Genomic DNA, 23,310 nt, shown 5'->3' with positions numbered 1-23,310 from the left:
ATGTGATTGTGTCTCAATGTAATCAAGGTATGAACTTATTGTTATTTTCCAATTCAATCTATTTTTCTGTTTGCTTGTGGTCCATTTGCATTGTACAAATTTCTATAATGATGATCCGGGCCCCGCCCACCACCACTGCCCTACATACTGCAGTACTGGTCAAAAGTAGTGCACTATGTAGGGAATACGGTGCCATTTAGGATGGGCCCCGAGAGAAAACATGACTGTCATATTTCTCTGTTTGAATAATGGGATCTGTTCCTTTTTAGTGTTGTTTTGGTTTTCCAACCAATGTGCTGCATTGTAAAATGTCTTGTAAATACTGTGTTTTTAAGTGCAATATTGAGAGTATGTAGATTTTTTGTGGGACTTTATTTTCTTACCTTATTTAGTTGTCTTAACGCCTGTTTAAAAAGACTGGATATAAACCGTACAGTATATTAATAAGCACTTGCTGTTGTTGGATCACAGGTATGTTTAATACCTTTCCCTTCTGGTTTTATTCTCATGCATTTATGTGCAATCACCAATGATTTGTAGAGACATGTCATGTGTTTTGCAGATACATTATCAAGTGCCACTCACTCAAACGCATACTGACAATAATCAATGCTACTGATATTTACAACAATATATCGATAACGTTACCATAACATTGGGTGTTGACATGGATACTGTTTGTAGAATCCTAACTGGATTGAAGGAACATCATGAAGATGTTTTTGGAACAAAACTTTTAAGTGCTCTAGAAAGACAACATACTAAGATAATAAAGACAGTTTGATCACCTGATATTTTGTTTGGTAATACTCATTATAAACACACAGAGGGAGACATGTTCCTAGTTTAAAAGCATTGAGCAAAAATGACCATAAGACTCAATCTGTCAGTGTGATTTTATATGAAACTTTTTTCCAACAATGTTTATTATAAAGAGGCCACTATTTTTCTATAGCTTTTTTCTAAACTCTAGTTGAAAAAAAAAAAATGTCCCCCTTCAAATTAAATTACACTGGAAGATTATAATGAAGTTTTCGGTGTGTCTTTTGCACTTTGAACAATTATTTTGGACTATGAAAATTTCCCCTGAAAGTTCTGCATTATGTTTGTGAATTTCAATAAATGTATGACTGGTAAATTTATGCATAATTTGGCACATGGATACACAAGGATAAGTAATTGATTAAGAAATGAAGTGCTTGTTTAAATTACTAATGATTCGCATATTTGTAAAACAAAGATTAGCCAACTATTCAATGGAAACCATCAACCAGAATACAGGAAGTTGATTTTATAATGGCCTGTTTGTGACTTGTTCATAATTGTTGCTTCCATTTGATTATCACATCATTGATACTTACTATACAGGTAGTAGGAAAATAAAATGAAAAACAGAACAGACCAAACAAAAGTCGTTTTGCCTTCACACGCTCTTTAAGATTAAAAGCATTGGTCACCAAATATCATGGTCATACGTTATGACACCACAGCCACCGCCATGCCGGCGGCCATCTTGTTCATGTCCTTAGATGGCAACTTCCTGTAGAACCTGTGTCCCCTGTCGTCGCTGTCCTCAAACACGAAGCCCGGCAGGGAGTCGTAGCTAGCTGGACAAACGCTGATCCTACAACACAAAATCTTACCATTACCTGAATGATATACGATAAAATACCAGAAAATGATCTATACAATACCTTTATTGTTTGCTCGTGGAAAATAATCTTGCTGCAAGTTCAGCACATCATAATCATCCACAAATCATAACACTAGCACTTATTAAGCTTGAGGTTCTAAAAGTGATTCAGTTTTACATCAGTCATTCATTTAATTCAGGTAGTAAAACAGCTTCACTTTTGTTTGATGTCCCTCCTGGGATGTAACGGCTGAATCCAGGGGACTCCAGACTAAATGCTTGTGGGTTAACTTTGTGTGTGTGTCAAATCAAAATCAAATGTTATTCATCACGTACAGTTTACAGCAGGTATAAACAGTGCAGCGAAATGCTCAGCGTGTGTGTGCATCTCTGCTGGGTAACTGTGTGTGTGTGTGTGGGTTACCTCTTGGGGGTGAACTCTGTGCTGTACATGGTGCCGCCCTCCAATGGGGCATCAGCCCTCATGGGGGCGTGAGCTGGCTTGAAGCTCACATTGGGCTGCAGTTCGTGGGGTGTAAAATGGGCCTGGATAATAGAATACAATCAAATAGAATAGAATTTCAAATAATGGCTTATAAGAATGTGGCCTAGAGCCAAAGAGAGACAGGGGCTCTGCTACACTCTTAGGAAAAACGGTGCTATTTAGAACCTAAAAGGGTTATTCGGCTACGCCCATAGGATAACCCCAAAAGGGTTCTACCGGGAATCAAAAAAAGGGTACTCCTACGGGGACTGCTGAAGAACCCTCTTGAAACACTTTTTTCTAACAGTGTATATGTGTAGATAATTGAGTAGTGTCTCAAAGAACACCCTAAACCCACCCTAAACCCACCCATATCTGGCCAAAACTAGTGCACTCCATGGAGGCGGTACTGAGAACTGGCCGGTGATTTCAGATGGTAGGTACTATAGTATCTCTTATTGTTGTGTCCTTCCGCAGGGCACTTAGCCCCTAAAACAGCTCCATAGGTGCCACAATGTAACTGATCCTGTGCTCCTCCCAAAATTATTTTTCTATAGGCAGGGTGTCATTTGAGAATTGCCCTGGCATGCCAATGGAAACAGAAGAGTCTTGAATTGCCTTGAAAGTGGTGAGGTGGTCCATCCGTCCGGTGGCTCTCTGCATCTCCTCAGGCTTCTTGATCATGGCTTGTCTCTTGACCACCCAAGGCTGGTAGTCATCCCTCATGGTGGTGCAGACCTGGAGGTAGTGGGGTGGGAACGTTCATTTTGATGCTACAATAAACGTACCCCAAAAAATCCCAACTGACCCGGTTACAGGACAAAATGAGAACGCACCGTTTTGAACGTAATAAAACATTCAATCATATTCATGTGCTGTTGAAATAATCTCCCAAGAATTTAACAGCATACACTTTAGTGAACATCATAACTATAATATTACATCAGAACATCGACATCAGTAAGACACGATATCAGTATGGCAATACATATAAGTACAACAACATAACCGTTAAACGATATCAGCCCAGCAAAATATTAACAGGTGCAGTGCATTCGGTAAGTATTCAGACCCCGTCACTTTAAAAAAACAATATACGTTACAGCCTTATTCTAAAATGGATTAAATACATGTTTTTCCTCATCAATCTACACACAATACCCCATAATGGCAAAGGAAAGAGAAGTTTAAAAAATACTTAAATATCACATTTACAAAAGGTATTCACACACTTTACTCAGTACTTTGTTAAATTTACAGTCTTCTTGTGTATGATGCTACAACCTCGGCACACGTGTATTTGGGGTGGCAGGTAGCCTAGTGGTTAGAGTGTTAGGCCAGTAAGGTTGCTGGATCGAATCCCTGAGCTGACAAGGTAAAAATCTTTCGTTCTGCCCCTGAACAAGGCAGTTAACCCACTGTTCCCCGGTAGGCCGTCACTGTAAATAAGAATTTGTTCTTAACTGACTTGCCTAGTTAAATAAAGGTTAAATAAACTGGGGAGTTTCTCCCATTATTCTCTGCAGATCCTCTCAAGCTCTGTCAGGTTGGATGGGGAGTGTCGCTGCAAAGACATTCAAAGACTTGTCCCGAAGCCACTCCTTCATTGTCTTGGCTGTGTGCTTAGGGTTATTGTCCTGTCGGAAGGTGAACCGTCGCCCCAGTCGGAGGTCCTGAGTGCTCTGGAACAGGTTTTCATCAAGGATCTCTGTACTTTGCTCCGTTCATCTTTCCCTCAATCCTATATAGTCTCCCAGTCCCTGCCGCTGAAAAACATCCCCACAGCATGATGCTGCAACCACCATGCTTGGGATGGTGCCAGGTTTCCTCCAGACTTGATGCTTGGCATTCAGGCCAAAGAGTTAAATCTTGGTTTCATCAGCAGAGAATCTGTCCACTCTACCATAAAGGCCTGATTGGTAGAGTTCTGCAGAGATGGTTGTCCTTCTGGAAGGTTCTCCCATCTCCACAGAGGAACTCTGGAGCTCTGTCAGAATGACCATCTATACAGGTAGTAGCAAAATCAAATCAAAAACATAACACCTCCCTGACAAAGCCCCTTCTGACCCGATTGTTCAGTTTGGCTGGGCGGCCAGCTCTAGGAAGATTCTTAGTGGTTCCAAACGTCTTCCATTTAAAACTTCTTAGGGCTGAAATCCTGTTAACTGGATCGATATGACAACAGCCAGTGAAAGTGCAGGGCGCCAAATTCAAAACAGAAATCTCATAATTACAATTCCTCAAACATACAAGTATTTCACAACATTTTAAAGATACACTTCTTGTTAATCCCACCACAGTGTACGATTTCAAATAGGCTTTACAGCGAAAGCACCACAAACGATTATGTTAGGTGAGTGCCTATTCACAGAAAAACAGCCATTTTTCCAGCCAGAGAGGAGTCACAAAAAGCAGAAATAGAGATTAATTAATCACTAACCTTTGTCATCTGATGAAGATCATTACTCATAGGACTTCATGTTACACAATACATGTATGTTTTGTTCGATAAAGTTCATATTTATATCAAAACATCTCAGTATACATTGGCGCGTTATGTTCAGTAGTTCCAAAAACATCCGGTGATTTTGCAGAGAGCCACATCAATTTACAGAAATACTCATCATAAATGTTGATGAAAATACAAGTATTATACATGGAACTTTAGATAAACTTCTCATTAATGCAACCGCTGTCAGATTTCAAAAAAACTTTACCGAAAAAGCAAACCATGCAATAATCTGAGTACGGCGCTCAGAGCCCAAAACAACCATAAAGATATCTGCCATGCTGTGTCGTCAACAGAAGTCAGAAATAGCATTATAAATATTAACTTACCTTTGATGATCTTCATCAGAATGCACTCCCAGGAATCCCAGTTCCACAATAAATGTTTGTTTTGTTCGATAATGTCCATCATTTATGTCCAAATATCTCCTTTTGTTAGCGAGTTTGGTAAACAAATCAACATTCATGACGCGCGTTCACTAGGAGCAGACGAAAAGTCAAAAAGTTCCGTAGACAGTCCGTAGTAACATGTCAAACGATGTACAGAATCAATCTTTAGGATGTTACTAACATACATCTTCAATAATGTTCCAACCGGAGAATTCCTTTGTCTGTAGAAATGCAATGGAACAGAGCTCGCTCTCACGTGAACGAGCGTCATGAGCTCATGGCATTCTGCCAGAGACCTTACTCATTCCCCTCTCATTCGCCCCCACTTCACAGTAGAAGCATCAAACAAGGTTCTAAAGACTGTTGACATCTAGTGGAATCCTTAGGAAGTGCAACATGACCAATATCCCACTGTATCTTCAATAGAGAATGAGTTGAAAAATAACCAACCTGATTTCCCACTTCCTGGTTGGATTTTTTCTCAGGTTTTTGCCTGCCATATGAGTTCTGTTATACTCACAGACATCATTCAAACAGTTTTAGAAACTTCAGAGTGTTTTATATCCAAATATACTAATAATATGCATATCTTAGCTTCTGGGACTGAGTAGCAGGGAGTTTACTCTGGGCACCTTATTCATCCAAGCTACTCAATACTGCCCCCAGCCATAAGAAGTTAAGAATGATGGAGACCACTGTGTTCTTGGGGACCTTCAAAGCTGCAGACATTTTTTGGTACCTTTCCCCAGATCTGTGCCTCGACACAATCCTGTCTTGCAGTTCTACCGACAATTCCTTCGACCTCATGGCTTGGTTTTTGCTCTGACATGCACTGTCAACTGTGGGACCTTATATAGACAGCTGTGTGCCTTTCCAAATCATGTCCAATCAATTGAATTTACCACAGGTGGACTCCAATCAAGTTGTAGGAACATCTCAAGGATGATCAATGGAAACAGGATGCACCTGAGCTCAATTTTGAATCTCATAGCAAAAGGTCTGAATACTTATGGATTTTTTTTACTTTTTTAAAATAAATTAGCAAAAATGTCTAAATACCTGTTTTCACTTTGTCATTATGAGGTATCATGTGTAGATTCATGAGGATTTCTTTTTAAAATGGATTAAATAGAATAAGGCTGTAATATAACAAAATGTGGAAAAAGTCAAAGGGTCTGAATACTTTCCGAATGCACTGTAAATATTCAGACCATTTGCTAGGAGACTTGAAATTGAGCTCAGGTGCATCCTCAGATCACTCTGACAGAATGACATTTCACCAATCAGGCCTTTATGGTAGATTTGACAGACGGACGCCACTCTTCAGTAAAAGGCAGCCCACTTGGAGTTTGCCAAAAGGCACCTAAAGGACTCTGACCATGAGAAACAAGATTCTCTGGTCTGATGAAACCAAGATTGAATGCTTTGGCCTGAATGCCAAGCGTCACATCTGGTGGAAACCTGGCACCATCCCTATGGTGAAGCATGGTGGTGGCAATATCATGCTGTCGGGATGTTTTTCAGTGGCAGGCCCTGGAAGACTAGTCAGGATCGAGGGCAAGATGAACAGAGCAAAGTACAGAGAGATCCTTGATGAAAATCTGCTCCAGAGCGCTCAGGACCTCAGACTGGGATGAAGGTTCACCTTCCAACAGGACAACGACCCTAAGAACATAGCCAAGACAACGCAGGAGTGGCTTCGGGACAAGTCTCTGAATGTCCTTGAGTGGCCCAGCCAGAGCCTGGATTTGAACCTGATCGAACCTATGGAGAGACCTGAAAATAGCTTTGCAGCGACTCTCCCCATCTTACCTGACATTTGCCAAAATTTCTAAAAACCTGTTTTGATTCATCGTTATGCGGTATTGTGTGGAGAATGAGGGCAAAAAAATATTTAATCCACTTAAGAATAAGGCTGTAACGACTGGAAAAAGTCAAGAGATCTGAATACTTTCCGAATGCCTGTATCGTCTCATCCCCACCTGGAAGGGAGCTGATGACTTGGTGGGCCGATTGAAGGGCTTGGCAGAGATGAAGGGCTGGATGTTGTGTTGGACGTAGTCTGCACCAGACGTGGTGCTCATGTCCATGTGCTCTGTGGGGCTGACGTACTGCAGGCTCTTATGCAGCTGAGGCAGGGACACGGGCCACTGCTGGAAACGCTCCTTAAACTCTGTGCTGCTCTGAAAGGGAACGTCAGACGTCACCTAGAACAGAGTAGAGTGGAATAGAGGTTTATTGTTCACCCTCAGATGGACATTTGACTTTGGTTTCACCTCAGTAACATACATCAACTCACCAGATAATCACATCGAAAATAAAAACACATGGGACATTCAAACAAAACTACACGTCTATCTTGAATCTGCACTTCAATACAGAGATTTTTTAACATTTTAGTCATTTAGCAGACGCTCTTATCCAGAGCAACTTAACCCTAATTGCTCTTGTAAGTGCCTTGCTCAAGGGCACATCAACAGATTTCACCTAGTCAGCTCGGTTACTGGCCTAACCTCTTAACCGCTAGGCTACCACCCAGAGATCATCAGCCACTGTCTACTAATGATCAAATACCAGTTGACGTTATCACTGGCCAGAAAAGGTAAGTGAAGAGGAGTGAGTTAGTGAGATATTAATCTGGGTTAACCCAGAACTAAAATCATGTGTAATTTGATCAGATGCTCGATTACATAGTCTGTGACTAGTGAGATGTCTTATTAAACACAGCGTTACCTTTCCAGGGTTAGGCTTATAGCTCTGGGGCAGCTGTCCTGGCAGGCCCTGGTAGTCTTTTCGGTTGGTGGTGAGGTCTTGTAGGGGCTGGCTACTGGGTTTATAGGGCTCTGGAGCCTTCACCCAGCGTGCCTCCAGAGGGTGGGACACATAGCACTGCTGGTTACTGGTCACCCCATCGAAGGGGGTATCGGACATTTTGGGGATACTGGAGGGTTTGAAGCTCTCTCTGGGGGCAAGGCCTCGGGGGAGGAAGTCGTCCTGGAAGGTGGTGTGGCCGTCGAACTTGGCGTCTGGCGGGTGGTAGGTCAGATCGGGTTTCTTCAGCTCCCGCTTGCACATCTCCCACTGTCGGAAATCCTCTTGAAACATTAAAAGAGTTGTATGTGTTAGTTTTGGTAATAACCATAGTTTATTTATAGAGCGCATTTGTTATTGATATGATGTAATTTTGATGTATAAAATATCCCATAGAAATTGCAACGTATTAACTTTAAATGCCAATATTTCTTATATAATACTAAAATAAGGATCACTGTGCGGTACCCCTTGTAGAAATGTGTAATATGTCATAAAACAATGCAGAATAGCTCACCTTTGTATGTAGGCACTGTATCCATTTTGTGCCCTGTTGCGCGTACCCTCTCGCTGGGTCTGGAAGGGGCGAAGGGTTGGACCTCATAAAGGCTGTAGTCCTGTTTGTAGGTGGTCCCCAGATCTATGTCTCCAGGTTTGGGTTTGTACTCCGCCTGCTGTTTCCCCGGTCGTCGAGTCACCACGTAGGGAATAAAGTCAGTCCTAGGGAGAGCGAGAGAGTAACCAGTCTTTTTCATTCATTTGGGATTGAGACCTCTGTGGATAACTCCTAATTAATATAGTTGGTGATATCTACATAAGAGGTTGACTGTTGAATATGGAATCGGCTTGACTTTTAGAGACCACTTAAAAAGGTACATTTTCCAAAATCCCCATAAAAACCGCATGGCTTGCATGAGGGGTGTGTGTGTGTGTGTGTGTGTGTGTGTGTGTGTGTGTGTGTGTGTGTGTGTGTGTGTGTGTGTGTGTGTGTGTGTGTGTGTGTGCCTCAAAGGGCTTTGCGTTAAATGAGAGTGGTTGAATAGCAGAAGATTGACACAGTCTCAAATAGCACCCTATTCCCTTACATTTGGTTGTACACTACTTTTGTCCCCTGCCCTATGTGGCATTCTTGGCCAAAAGTAGTGTACTTGAAAGGGATTGGTGTTTCATTAGGGTGTGATCCATGACTAAGGCGTTTACTTGAATGTAGTAGTTCCATCCATTCTCCCCCGGTCACCGTGGTTAACAGGCTTTGGTTTCAGACTCTGGGGCGGGTTGTATCCTCCATAGGCGGGGTACTTCTCTGTGTACTCTGTCAGGACACATGTCATATTGGGCTTTCCATACAGAGCTGTGGGTCGGTGGGGGCAGCGATGGCGTCTAGACAGAGGGCAAAGTTCAAAACTTTATTTTACTGAAAGTGCTCTATCTTAAACTTGACAGCTGTGCTGACGTGCATTAACAGTGGACTAATGAACACAATACCAATAGAGTGTAGTATTAATTTACAATGCAATTATGGTGACTGGCAGCGAGTTAGGCTAGGTACATGGCATGCCACCCTACACTTAGAAAGTGCATCCTCTGAATGAAATAACAGACTAGTCATCTTAACTCTTCTTTAATTAAGTGCAGAACGGAAACCAGCAGGCTGGGTGTGAGCAATTATCTACCTGGTTATGCAATGCAATGAATGTGTACTGACTGAGCTTGGTGTGAATTCTTCAAAAGAATGCCAGACTTGTATTTAATCTTAGATTAACAGACATTTAACTCAATATGATGTATCAGCCATGCATTTCTATTGCATCTATGGTGACTTAACAGGCATAGTAGCATAATTAATTCACATGGTCAGACTCAGAATCAGAAAAAAATGATTGCATTCACTGACCTATTTGAAAGGCTTATGAAAACATTGCAACAATCACATGATAATAAACCAAACAAGATAATACCCTACATTGGAGTATTGTGTTAACATAGTATACTTAGTTGGGGGGTAAAATAAAGAATGGAAGAAAAAAACCTCAACTTGAATAAACTGACAACTGTAATGAATAGGATACCAATGTCAGAAATCATGGGCTACATTTTCACAATGATTGCTGTGGATTTTGCATAGGCTGATATCGTTTCAGGGCGATAAGAAATGCACTAGTTTCTATGTAACCAGGGGCGTTGTCTTTACTCAGGACAGAGACATAGCTAGCTACACAGCATTGTGAGTTATGATAGGCCTACAGATCTAAATAAAGCCAGACAAGTCTCCTTGTATTGGTGAAATGACAAATGTAGCTAGACTATGCAAAAAAGCAAATCGTAGCTATGTTCGCACCTATCTAGGATACTTTTTATTCAGTCGGTCATTAGTGCAACAATATTTTTCTGGGCAATAATTTTTTTCCCATGACTAGCCATTGGACAACTTGGCAAAATGGCAAAAGTGTCTATTTATTTTGCCACTGAATAGTCATTTTATTGTGACAGTCAATTTCTGACGATTTACAATGCCATATGGGTCGTTCTAAGAATTTCAGCATTTCTAGTTTTGTAGCTAAAGGAATGCCAAATGGATTGGATAGAGTTTTTACAACAGTGATTCATAATGAATGTCAGTCAATAATATAATACAATATTTGCCCTTTTAATGTCAACTCCATGCACTACTTTGCATAGGCGTGTCAATTCACTGGTTAGTCAATCCTAAATTAACGCACGAAAATAATTTATTCACACACAAACTTGTGGAAACACTGGTAATCTCATGAATGTCATCATACCTTTTTACTAGACTAAATCAATATATCCTCCTTACCCACAGCTGCAGATCTCACATATGCATAGCCGTTTCATGTCTTTGAAGGGGGGATAGCGTGTTTCGTGGCTCTTTCCCCTGCAAACCCACAAACACCGCCCGATAGCGACGTTATTTTATACCTCAGTGGACAGCTCGCGCTAGTGTGCAGTTTTGTTTCTATGGAAGCAGCACGTTACCCCAGCAACCGCTGAGCTTCCTAGTAGCGACGTAACGTTCTACGTCATTTAAACAGCGGCGTCAACATTTTACGTATTGTTCCGGGTAAACAACGTGTGTGAGTTGTGTCCACGTTTGTGTTTTATGTGACTGTTGTCGCATAATATTGAGATTTCTTATATGATATGATCATTTATTTTAGGTTATGAATCATATATATAGTAATATACTACTTTGTATTGAACGCTAACATTGTTGTCCACGTTTCTTTTAGCTGAGTGCAGCATATTGTAAAATACTGTAAGTGCAGCTACATATCACGCACCTTTTGTATTGCTGTCATTCAGAATGGAGGTGTGTTGTTGTCTTACTAACTAACTTTGCTGTGTTGAGTGCACTGGCACTGATCAGTATTTATAGCAGTAGCTAGGTAGGTAGGTAATAGTGACATTACTAGATGATGTCTCCTAAAGTTTGTTTCCTCGCCTGATGTATTAGCTAGTCCAACGCAGTCAAACATGGGACACACCAGTTTGGATAAGATCAAAGCACTACAGAAGAATCCTGCCAACGTCAGGAACCTGTGCATTCTGGCACACGTGGACCATGGTAGGTTCCATTGACTACAGTTTATTGATTTGGTTATTGAGAATGTTGCACGGGATAATACTGTACAGTGCCATGATGACAGTTGTTTGCATGCATGACCATTTGTAGTGACACTCCATTCATATCCACCACTATCTATTTTGCAGGCAAAACAACTCTGGCAGATAGCTTGGTGGCCAGCAATGGCATTATATCAAGTCGCTTAGCCGGAAAGGTTAGTATGACTTGATCTCAATCATCTGTAGTGGTATTATCCTTGTCATACTACAGTAGCCAGACTTTGTTATTTGGCCCTTTTACTAATCTAGATGTCTGTCCCTGATCTACACATTGATCTGTGATATGGTCATGTATACATCTGTGTTCTGATGTTGTTTATGTATTAGCTGAGGTACCTGGACAGCCGGGAGGATGAGCAGATCCGAGGGATCACGATGAAGTCCAGCGCTATCTCACTGCACTATGCTGCTGGTAAGACACCACAGTAGGAACATGTTGACTTGGATACGTTGAGACCTGTTGTGAGGCAGACCACTTGTCTCCATCTAATTGACCCATGCGTGTGTATGTGCCTGCCTGTGTGTCTGTCTGTCTTGTGTGTGTGTGTCTGTCTCAGGGGAGAAGGACTACCTGATAAACTTGATTGACTCTCCGGGCCATGTGGACTTTTCGTCTGAGGTGTCCACCGCCGTCAGACTATGTGATGGGGCCATTGTCATCGTAGATGCTGTGGAGGGAGTTTGTCCACAGGTAAGGCAATTACAGTCAATGCCAAATGGCACCCTATTTCATTTCTAGGGCCCTGGTCAAAAGTAGTGCACTATTTAGTGAATAGTGGGATTTTGGACACATACGTACTTAGGTTATAGCCTTGGGGCTCCCAAGTGGTGCAGTGGTCTAAGGCACTGCATCTCAGTGCAAGAGGCGACACTACAGTCCCTGGTTCGAATCCAGGCTGTATCACAACCAGCTGTGATTAGGAGTCCCGTAGGGGCAGTGCACAATTGGCTCAGCGTCGTCCGGGGTAGGCCATCAATGTAAATAAGAATTTGTTCTTAACTGACTTGCCGAGTTAAATAAAGGTTAAATAAATAACTACCTGTTCTCCACTGGTTCTGCATTAAATAATGTTTCATTAAATAGTTTCATGGAAGTGGGGCACCAAGCTCACCCACACTTTATCATTCAGGGTTTTTACTTTTTGCATTTTTAAGCCAATTTCCTTAAATTCTACACATTTCTCAATAGAGCTGAAATGTATTTTCTGCAGTTTAAGCTAATTTCCAGCAATTCTACTCATTTAGCCTTAGAGCTGAGAGAAATGTGGCAGTTTTAAAATTCATTTCCTGAGATTCTACATATTCTACCATGGAGCTGAGAGAAAATGTGGCAGTTTTAAAGCTAATTTCCTGCAAGTCTATGCGTTTAGCTGTGTTTTTCAAGACTGCCTAATTTATTGTTTTGGGAATTTTCTCCCTTACTGTCTAGCTTTTATTTGGATGATTGTTAGTTCTCAAAGATTATATTATTTAAAAAAAGATCTCTACATACTTTATATCTGGCTTTAGATGTTTAAGTTTACACAGTGTTTTTTCATCCCGAAAATTAATTTAAAAAAATATATATATAAAACATTTTTTATATGCTGTTTGGACTTAGGCGACCTGAAAAAGGCTTAGGTGGCCTGTGCAAGGATTTCAATTGCAGAAAATCCCTGTCATTGTTTTGGAATCTAATATGAAATATATTTGTCACTCTACTTTCTCAACTTCATGGCATTTTTGTTTTGTCTTTGTTGACGTGAGACTTGGCCCTTTACTCAGTATCAGTTTCTGTGTGTGTCCGCCCATCCATCCGTAGACCCAAGCAGTGCTGCGTCAGGCGTGGCTGGAGAACATCAGGCCTGTGCTGGTTATCAACAAGATTGACCGGCTCATCATGGAGCTGAAGCTCACCTCTCAGGAAGCCTACACACACCTGCAGAAGATTCTAGAACAGGTGAGTCCCTGACCTCTAAAGAAAAGTGTGATTAGTCAAAAAACACAAGACAGAAACAGTATACCTGCCATATAAGTAGTACACCATTAATTGCCCCTGAGGGTAAGTTGAATCGAACTGAACTGAATGTACTGTTTTCGGTTAAGGAATCGGTTATAACAGAGACATGTTCTGGAACGTATATGATTCTTAATACAGAAGTGGACTATATTCTAACAAAGTCCCTTTGTCCTCCTCACAGGTGAATGCAGTGACAGGCTCTCTGTTTACCTCCAAAGTGCTGGAGGACCGCGCAGTGAAAGAGGAGCGGGCGGAGGAAGATAAGGAGGAGGGGGACAGCGAGCCTGCTGAGTGTCCCGGGTCAGAGCAGGTGTACGACTGGAGCGCCGGGCTAGAGGATTCGGATGACTCCCAACTCTACTTCTCTCCAGACCAGGGGAATGTGGTCTTTGCCAGTGCCATAGACGGATGGGGCTTCAGGTGGGTCCTGGGTTATATGCATTAGTGCACACCGTAGCAAAACGTTTTGCAACTGAACACAAAAAACAGCGTTTCTTATTGGACATGTTCAGGAGGTAGTCGCTCCCCTTTTGGGCATGTTTGCTCCTGTTTGGTTCCTAGTGAATATGACCCTGGTCCTCTTAAGGTCTTGGGCGTCTGTAGCCTTGGGTCTGTTCAGAAGGGCATTTATTTAGCAAAAAATAAAAAAACATCAAATTTACATAAGTGTTCAGACCCTTTACTCAGTACTTTGTTGAAGCACCTTTGGAAGCTGGGCCACTCAAGGACATTCAGAGACTTGTCGCGAAGCCACTCCTGCGTTGTCTTGGCTGTGTGCTTAGGGTCGTTTGTCCTGTTGGAAGTTGAACCTTCGCCCCAGTCTGAGGTCCTGAGCGCTCTGGAGCATGTTTTCATCAATGATCTCTCTGTACTTTTCTCTGTCCATCTTTACTTTAATCCTGACATCCCCACAGCATGATGCTGCCACCACCATGCTTCACCATAGGGATGGTGCCAGGTTTCCTCCAGATGTGATGCTTGGCATTCAAGCCAAAGAGTTTAATCTTGGTTACATCAGAGAATCTTGTTTATGGTCTGAGAGTCATTTAGGTGCCTTTTGGGGAACTCCAAGCGGGCTGTCATGTGCCTCTTACTGTGGAGTGGCTTCCGTCTGGCCACTCCACCGTAAAGGCCTGATTGATGGAGTGCTGCAGAGATGGTTGTCCATCTGGAAGGTTCTCCCATCCCCATGAACTCTAGCTATGTCAGAGTGACCATTGGGTTCTTGGTCACCTCCCTGACCAAGGCCCTTCTCCCCCAATTACTCAGTTTGGCCGTGCGGCCAGCTCTAGGAAGAGTCTTGGTGGTTCCAAACTTCTTCCATTTAAGAATGATGGAGACCACTGTGTTCTTGGGGCCCCAGCACGCTTGGGGACCTTCCACAGATCTGTGCCTCGACACAATCCTGTCTCGGAGCTCTATGGACAATTCCTTCGACCACATGGTTTGGTTTTTACTCTGACATGCACTGTCAACTGTGGGACCTTATATAGACAGGTGTATGCCGTTCCAAATCATGTCCAATCAATTGAATTTACCACAGGTGGACTCCAATCAAGTTGTAGAAACATCTCAAGGAGGATCAATGGAAACAGGATGCATCTGAGCTTAATTTCGAGTCTCATAGTTAAGGGTCTGAATACTTATATAAATAAGGTACTTCAGTTGCAATTTTTTTTATACATTTCCACAAATTTCTAAAAACCTGTTTTCACTTTGACATTATGGGGTATTGTGTGTAGATTAATGAGAATTGTAATTTTTTTAAATACATTTTGGAATAAGGCTGCAACGTAACAAAATGTGAAAAAAAACAATCTGTCTGAATCTTTCCGAATGCGCTGTATGTGGGGCCATCAATACGTGTCTTGGGAGTTGGTCAGGTATTTGGTTATTGTTGAAATGTCCACTAGGTGGGACTTTTGCCTAAGCTTTCAGAGAAGGAACTGAGGGTATAATTCTGCATGACTGCAATTGATGTAGAATTCTAAATAACCAGCTGAGTAGGAAGAAAACTTTAGCTCTTGTTCACATAACAGTCAAAACATCTCAAACCCAATGTAATGATATTTCATCCTAGCCAGCCTGCACATTCTTATGTTCCTCAAATCAGGTCAGTGCTCTGCTAGCAAGGTGTTTACTGTTCTCCCCCATGCTACAGAGCAGTCACATAGTAACTACTACAGACAGACTAGACTGTATGCATTATAGTCATTGTATGTCATTAGTGTGTCTGTTTTATACAGGTGTGTACACAAGGACACAGATACCTTGTTTTGAGGGCAGCTGTGGCTCTAGGATCGATGAAAATAACCAATGATGTCACTGTTATTCAGTGGAAGCCAAGTGTTGTACAAGCGGTGTTCACCGACACCCATTCAAGTGACGCATTGCTCTTTTCTTGCCTAAAAAGCTCTGTTTTGACAACTCAACACATCACTGAGAATTACAAACATACGTAGATTTCAAATGTTCAGTGCAGGCTATTGTCAGTGAAGGCCTCTGTCAAACTACAACCCAGAACAAAGAGGCTGAAGCATAATGGAGAGGAAATATCAATCACTGTGGTGTTTAGCTTTTCTGTCATTGGTATTTTCCAGCGTTAGCAGCTTTGTGTGTTTTCTTGTAGTATCCAGCAGTTTGCCCAGATCCACAGCCAGAGGATGGGCATCAGGGCTGAGGTGCTCCTGAAGACCCTCTGGGGAGACTTCTACCTCAACGCTAAAGCCAAGAAGATCATGAAGGGAGCTCACGTAAGACCAATTCTAACGTTCTACCACAGTAATGAATGCTAAGTGTTGCGTCCCGGTCCCGAATACCATCCTATTCCCTTTATAGTGCACTACTTTTGACCAAGGCCCACAGTGCGCAACAGTAGTGCACTATATAGGGAATTTGGGACAGTAGCTGTGTCTAAAATCTGCCTTCTACTTACTAAAACTTCCCACTCTGTGCTAATCATACCACATACTATTAAGAACGTAATGTTTAGTAAAAACGTATGCAGTAAGCAACAAATATCAACATACTAGGCTCATCATACTGAGAAGGCTTCATCTGATGCACAATTGGTTTGTTCCCTGCCATTTGTTCATTTTTGTCATCTTCTCTGATGATCAGCTGTTGTCAAACACACGTGGGTCTGAAAGGAGCATTCTGTTCCTCAATACTGTGCAGCGAATTCTTCTCCATGAAATGAGTATGACATCCTGGCATTTAAATCATACTAAGTTTTCAAAATTTCACATGCTATAAAATGTTCTGTTTTTGCATACCCAATCAGAGTACTATTAAAAACACAAGTATGGGTATTTGGACAGGCCCACGGACTGAGTGTTGCAGCTGTATGGTGCTAATGGCTTCCACGTTATACTACTAAAGCCACTCTGTTGCAGACTCCCACTCAGAACCACACTAGCTTCTGACCCTTCTGGCTGCATTAGCCGTTAGCCTTCAGTGCTAGCTAGTAGACTGTATGGAGAGGGCAGCACAATTTCCCAAAGAAACCATGTTCATACCATAATGAACATGCATTACACACAGACCGTCTCATTCTCAGACTGTTCAAATATCTAATCAGTCATTAGACGGATCAATATAATCTTTCCTCCACTATAGAACAGAGTAGACTCATCAAGACACACACACCACAGTCCAACCTTCAGTCTTTCCTATTGATTTTCAGTCCATAGAAAGTGGATAATAGAGCTTTTAGTGTAGCCAGTAGCCAGCCCTCTGAGAGATGAAGGCACCATATTCCCTTTATAGTGCACTACTTTTGACCACGGCCCATAGGGAATAGAATGCATATTCCCTTTATAGTGCACTACTTTTGAGCAGGGCCCATAGGGAATAGAATGCTTGCTTTGAGTGCTATGGAGGTTTGACTCCGTATTATATATTTCAGCTCTTGTTCTACATTCGGTGACACAGGGTCATATTTGGATTGGAGCACTTTTAGAAAGCGAGTCGTTTTACAGTACTGGAGCTGAGAGACTGGACGGGTTGACCTATGCGCTGGTGTGTGTGTGCGTACATGACTGTGTGCGCCTATGCACTTTGGTGTGTGTGCGTGCGTCCACTCAGTGCGCTTGGTGAGAAACACAGCACTGTGTGTGCCTCTTCAGAGCTTTCATAATCCCACACTGCAGCCTATTTGTTGGAACAGCCAGCTATTAACGCCAGTACACCACGTCTGTAGTGCACTATATACAGGGTAGGGTGCCATGTGGGATGCATCCATAGTGAAGAAAATAGTGCATAAATCCAATCAATGATTTTCCATCTAGATAAGAACTAGCAATGGTTTGACTGTTTCTGAAAGATCCATTTTCTCACTCTTTCTTCCTCTTCCTGTATTTCTCTGTTCCCTCTCTCCAGGCCAAAGGAAAGAAGCCTCTGTTTGTTCAGCTCGTCCTGGACAACATATGGAGTTTATATGATGCTGTTGTTACCAGACGGTAAGGGATCTCTGAAGATGTGATCTCTGTCTCTATGCTGTTATGGTTCCTTGCAGCACCTTTGTTAAATGTTGAAGTGTGTATGAAGATGGAGTGCTTTTGAGATGTGAATGATGATGTACGTGTGCTCGCTCTCCTCTCAGAGACAAGGAGAAGATAGAGAAGATGATGATGTCACTAGGTGTTAAGGTGATGACCAGAGACTTGCGTCACTCCGACCCCAAAGTCCTCCTCTCTGCCATCTGCAGCCAGTGGCTCCCCATCTCACAGGCTGTACTGTGTATCCTACCTCTGGATGTGTGTGAGGTGTCTGTGTGAGGTGTCTGTGTGAGGTGTCTGTGTGAGGTGTCTGTGTGTGAGGTGTCTGTGTGTGAGGTGTCTGTGTGTGAGGTGTCTGTGTGTGGAGGTGTCTGTGTGTCTGTGTGTCTGTGTGTGTGCGTGCGTGCGTGCGTGCGTGCGTGCGTGCGTGCTTCCTTAACCCTGTGCCCCAGTCATGGTGTGTGATAAGCTGCCCAGTCCGTTGGACATGACCTCTGAGAGAATAGAGAGACTGATGAGTGTGGGAGCACGCAGGTTCCACTCACTACCCCTGCAGACCCAGGAGCTGAAGACCGGTGAGACACACACACTCTGCAGTTGCAGAAAAGTTGTCTTGGTCTGCTGTATGTGGGTGGTTCAGTGTGTGGGGGAAGATGATGTGTGTGAGCTCTTCCAAAGCCCACCTGGCATGTTCTGCTTTTACGAAGGCATTTCTGTATCCTGTAAAGGTGTTAGTTTAGCAGACCTGCTAGTCCTTTCCTCCCTCCACACAGCCCCAGTTCAAGGCTTTCTTCTTTCCCAGACCGCCTGGCTATGGAGAGGAGAGTTGGCAGGGCTTATCTCTTTCCAGCTCTCACCTCATGTTAACGAGATCAGTGTTGCTTTTAATGCACGGAACAGAGGAATTTTTTTTAACAAAATATTTAAAATGGATACATTCAGGTAGTACAGATCACAGTACCTCCAGATTTGACTACCTTGTTTAATGGATAATCAATGATATTCAAATATCAATAAATTGCCAGGGAAGCTGTTTGGTGTCTTCACTTGGAAACAAACAGAAGCTAAATGGTCCAAAATGGGTAGGGTTCTACCTAAATAAGTCCAATAAGAAACAAGTGTTTTTGTTACGGTGTGCACTACTGAACATGTCCTAGGTGCCTTTAGAGCTTGGGCTAAAACGAGAGGCAATGTTTGAACATGTTCATGACAACCTCTATAGTATCTGGGTGGGTAAGGAGTAATACAGTATCTCTGTTGAGAACACAGACTTTCTTCGTTTTAAAGGCACATTTAAGCAAGAATGGAATATTATTTAGTCAAACTGTTAAATCCTATATTTTACACAGAGCATATGCTGTGATTTCTGTATACTGTGGTACTTGGTTCTCTTATTGAATTCTAACTATATGCTCAGTAACCTTGTCCTGTGTGTCCCCAGCCTTCATGCAGTGTTCCAGTGATGACACAGCCCCTGTCATTGTGTTTGTGTCCAAGATGTTTATGGTGGACGCCAAGGCCCTGCCTCAGAACAAACAGAGGTAAGTGTGTGTTTGGTGTGTTTGGTCAGACCCTAGACATGCAGAGGTACAGAAAGTGAGTGTGACTGTAGGAATGACACTAGATGGCACTCTTGTCTATGGGTTTCATGGTGTATGTATGTATCTATGTATATATATATATACACTGCTCAAAAAAATAAAGGGGACACTTAAACAACACAATGTAACTCCAAGTCAATCACACTTCTGTGAAATCAAACTGTCCACTTAGGAAGCAACACTGATTGACAATAAATTTCACATGTTGTTGTGCAAATGGATTAGACAAAAGGTGGAAATTATAGGCAATTAGCAAGACACCCCCAATAAAGGAGTGATTCTGCAGGTGGTGACCACAGACCACTTCTCAGTTCCTATGCTTCCTGGCTGATGTTTTGGTCACTTTTGAATGCTGGCGGTGCTCTCACTCTAGTGGTAGCATTAGACGGAGTCTACAACCCACACAAGTGGCTCAGGTAGTGCAGCTCATCCAGGATGGCACATCAATGCGAGCTGTGGCAAGAAGGTTTGCTGTGTCTGTCAGCGTAGTGTCCAGAGCATGGAGGCGCTACCAGGAGACAGGCCAGTACATCAGGAGACGTGGAGGAGGCCGTAGGAGGGCAACAACCCAGCAGCAGGACCGCTACCTCCGCCTTTGAGCAGGAGGAGCACTGCCAGAGCCCTGCAAAAGGACCTCCAGCAGGCCACAAATGTGCATGTGTCAGCATATGGTCTCACAAGGGCTCTGAGGATCTCATCTCGGTACCTAATGGCAGTCAGGCTACCTCTGGCGAGCACATGGAGGGCTGTGCGGCCCCACAAAGAAATGCCACCCCACACCATGACTGACCCACCGCCAAACCGGTCATGCTGGAGGATGTTGCAGGCAGCAGAACGTTCTCCACGGCGTCTCCAGACTCTGTCACGTCTGTCACATGTGCTCAGTGTGAACCTGCTTTCATCTGTGAAGAGCACAGGGCGCCAGTGGCGAATTTGCCAATATTGGTGTTCTCTGGCAAATGCCAAACGTCCTGCACGGTGTTGGGCTGTAAGCACAACCCCCACCTGTGGACGTCGGGCCCTCATACCACCCTCATGGAGTCTGTTTCTGACCGTTTGAGCAGACACATGCACATTTGTGGCCTGCTGGAGGTCATTTTGCAGGGCTCTGGCAGTGCTCCTCCTGCTCAAAGGCAGAGGTAGCGGTCCTGCTGCTGGGTTGTTGCCCTCCTACGGCCTCCTCCACGTCTCCTGATGTACTGGCCTGTCTCCTGGTAGCGCCTCCATGCTCTGGACACTACGCTGACAGACACAGCAAACCTTCTTGCCACAGCTCGCATTGATGTGCCATCCTGGATGAGCTGCACTACCTGAGCCACTTGTGTGGGTTGTAGACTCCGTCTAATGCTACCACTAGAGTGAGAGCACCGCCAGCATTCAAAAGTGACCAAAACATCAGCCAGGAAGCATAGGAACTGAGAAGTGGTCTGTGGTCACCACCTGCAGAATCACTCCTTTATTGGGGGTGTCTTGCTAATTGCCTATAATTTCCACCTTTTGTCTAAACCATTTGCACAACAACATGTGAAATTTATTGTCAATCAGTGTTGCTTCCTAAGTGGACAGTTTGATTTCACAGAAGTGTGATTAACTTGGAGTTACATTGTGTTGTTTAAGTGTTCCCTTTATTTTTTTGAGCAGTGTATATATTACTGGTCAAAAGTTTGGACACACCTACTCATTGAAGTGTTTTTGTCTTTATTTTGACTATTTTCTGCATTGTAGAATAATAGTGAAGACATCAAAACTATGAAATAACACACATGAAATCATGTAGTAACCAGAAAAGTGTTAAGCAAATCAAAATATTTGAGATTCTTCAAAGTAGCCACCCTTTGCCTTGATGAAAGCTTTGCACACTCTTGACTTTCTCTCAACCAGCTTCATGAGGTAGTCACCTGTAATGCATTTCAATTAACAGGTGTGCCTTCTTAAAAGTTAATTTGTGTAATTTATTTCCTTAATTCGTTTGAGCCAATCAGTTGTGTTGTGCCAAGGTAGGGGGGTATACAGAAGATAGCCCTATTTGGTAAAATACCAAGTCCATATTATGGCATGAACAGATCAAATAAGCAAAGAGAAACGACAGTCCATCATTACTTTAAGACATGAAGGTCAGTCAATGTGGAACATTTCAAGAACTTTGAAGGTGCAGTCGGAAAAACCATCAAGCGGTATGATGAAACAGGCTCTCATGAGGACCACCACAGGAGTGGAAGACCCAGAGTTACCTCTGCTGCAGAGGATAAGTTCATTAGAGTTACCAGCCTCAGAAATTGCAGCCCAAATAAATGCTTCACAGAGTTCAAGTAACAGACACATCTCAACATCAACTGTTCAGTGGAGACTGTGTAAATCAGGCCTTCATGGTTTAATTGCTGCAAAGAAACCACTACTAAAGGACACCAATAAGAAGAAGAGACTTGATTGGGCCAAGAAACACAAGCAATCGACATTAGACCAGTGGAATGTGTCTTTTGGTCTGATGAATCCAAATTGGAGATTTTTAGTTCCAACCTCGGTGTCTTTGTGAGACGCTGTGTCGGTGAACGGATGATCTCCGCATGTTTATTTCCCACCGTGAAGCATGGAGGAGGGGGTATCATGGTGTGGGGGTGCTTTGCTGGCGACACTGTCTGTGATTTATTTAGAATTCAGGGAACACTTAACCTGCATGGCTTCCACAGCATTCTGCAGCGATACACCATCCCTTCTGGTTTGCGCCTATAGTGGGACTATCATTTGTTTTTCAACATTACAATGACCCAACACACCTCCAGGCTGTGTAAGGGCTATTTTACCAAGGAAGAGAGTGATGACCTGCTGTATCAGATAACCTGGCCTCCACAAATCCCCGACCTCAACCAAATTGAGATGGTTTGGGATGAGTAGTACGGCAGAGTGAAGGAAAAGCAGCCAACACGTGCTCAGCATATGTGGGAACTCCTTCAAGACTGTTGGAAAAGCATTCCAGGTGAAGCTAATTGAGAGAATTCCAAAAGTATGCAAAGCTGTCATCAAGGCAAAGAGTGGCTATTTGAAGAATCTCAAATATAAAATATATTTTTGATATTATTTAACACTTTTTTTGGTTACTACATGATTCCATATGTGTTATTTCATAGTTTTGATGTCTTCAGTATTATTCTACAATGTAGGAAATAGTACAAATTAACAAAATCCTTGAATGACACATACACAGAGTGCATTTGGAAAGTATTCAAACCTCCTTGACTTTTTCCACATTTTGTTACGTTACAGCTATTCTACTGATATCATTAAAATACAACACAGGGATGCTGCACTACAGTAGAGCCACCCCAGCACCACATTTTGTTACGTTACAGCTATTCTACTGATATCATTCAAATACAACACAGGGATGCTGCACTATAGTAGAGCCACCCCAGCACCACATTTTGTTACGTTACAGCTATTCTACTGATCTCATTAAAATACAACACAGGGATGCTGCACTACAGTAGAGCCATCCCAGCACCACATTTTGTTACGTTACAGCTATTCTACTGATATCATTCAAATACAACACAGGGATGCTGCACTACAGTAGAGCCACCCCAGCACCACATTTTGTTACGTTACAGCTATTCTACTGATCTCATTCAAATACAACACAGGGATGCTGCACTACAGTAGAGCCACCCCGGCACCACATTTTGTTACGTTACAGCTATTCTACTGATATCATTCAAATACAACACAGGGATGCTGCACTATAG

The 23,310-nt window shown here is 42.7% G+C and overlaps 2 protein-coding genes across 2 annotated transcripts in view; one reads left to right on the top strand and one right to left on the bottom strand.

Moving 5' to 3' along the window:
• Window positions 1-1,476: 1,476 nt before the first annotated feature.
• Window positions 1,477-10,682, bottom strand: LOC120024763 (stabilizer of axonemal microtubules 2-like). The gene is made up of 8 exons (XM_038969049.1): window positions 10,645-10,682; window positions 9,027-9,206; window positions 8,344-8,546; window positions 7,749-8,110; window positions 6,998-7,222; window positions 2,736-2,855; window positions 2,058-2,179; window positions 1,477-1,624 (listed from the first exon to the last, which is right to left on the bottom strand). The coding sequence occupies exons 1-8, from the start codon at window positions 10,680-10,682 to the stop codon at window positions 1,477-1,479; spliced, it is 1,398 nt and encodes a 465-aa protein (XP_038824977.1).
• A 219-nt stretch (window positions 10,683-10,901) lies between these two features.
• efl1 (elongation factor like GTPase 1) overlaps window positions 10,902-23,310 on the top strand; it is a 97,792-nt gene continuing 85,383 nt past the window's right edge. Inside the window, exons 1-12 of the mRNA XM_038969583.1 lie at window positions 10,902-10,921; window positions 11,302-11,412; window positions 11,559-11,626; window positions 11,799-11,883; window positions 12,029-12,162; window positions 13,273-13,410; window positions 13,652-13,890; window positions 16,100-16,223; window positions 17,851-17,930; window positions 18,074-18,210; window positions 18,422-18,544; window positions 19,411-19,510. Of these exons, the coding sequence (XP_038825511.1) occupies window positions 11,322-11,412; window positions 11,559-11,626; window positions 11,799-11,883; window positions 12,029-12,162; window positions 13,273-13,410; window positions 13,652-13,890; window positions 16,100-16,223; window positions 17,851-17,930; window positions 18,074-18,210; window positions 18,422-18,544; window positions 19,411-19,510 (1,319 nt within the window). The 5' untranslated portion in view covers window positions 10,902-10,921; window positions 11,302-11,321. The remainder of the gene's footprint in view (window positions 10,922-11,301; window positions 11,413-11,558; window positions 11,627-11,798; window positions 11,884-12,028; window positions 12,163-13,272; window positions 13,411-13,651; window positions 13,891-16,099; window positions 16,224-17,850; window positions 17,931-18,073; window positions 18,211-18,421; window positions 18,545-19,410; window positions 19,511-23,310) is intronic.

This window comes from Salvelinus namaycush, chromosome 30, assembly GCF_016432855.1.
Source record: "Salvelinus namaycush isolate Seneca chromosome 30, SaNama_1.0, whole genome shotgun sequence".
In the NCBI taxonomy this organism is placed as follows: domain Eukaryota; kingdom Metazoa; phylum Chordata; class Actinopteri; order Salmoniformes; family Salmonidae; genus Salvelinus; species Salvelinus namaycush.
Note: the sequence above shows the minus strand (reverse complement) of the source record. Positions and strands in the feature narration are given on the sequence as shown.

What these genes read in the sequence shown, in the direction of transcription:
- LOC120024763 (XM_038969049.1), bottom strand. Translation starts at nt 10,682, where the DNA reads ATGAAACGGCTATGCATATGTGAGATCTGCAGCTGTGG. An exon ending in ATAAGCCTAACCCTGGAAAG is followed by an intron (nt 7,223 to 7,748) that starts GTAACGCTGTGT and finishes ACTCTGTTCTAG; the next exon opens with GTGACGTCTGACGTTCCCTT. An exon ending in ACCACCTCACCACTTTCAAG is followed by an intron (nt 2,180 to 2,735) that starts GCAATTCAAGAC and finishes TCTATTATCCAG; the next exon opens with GCCCATTTTACACCCCACGA.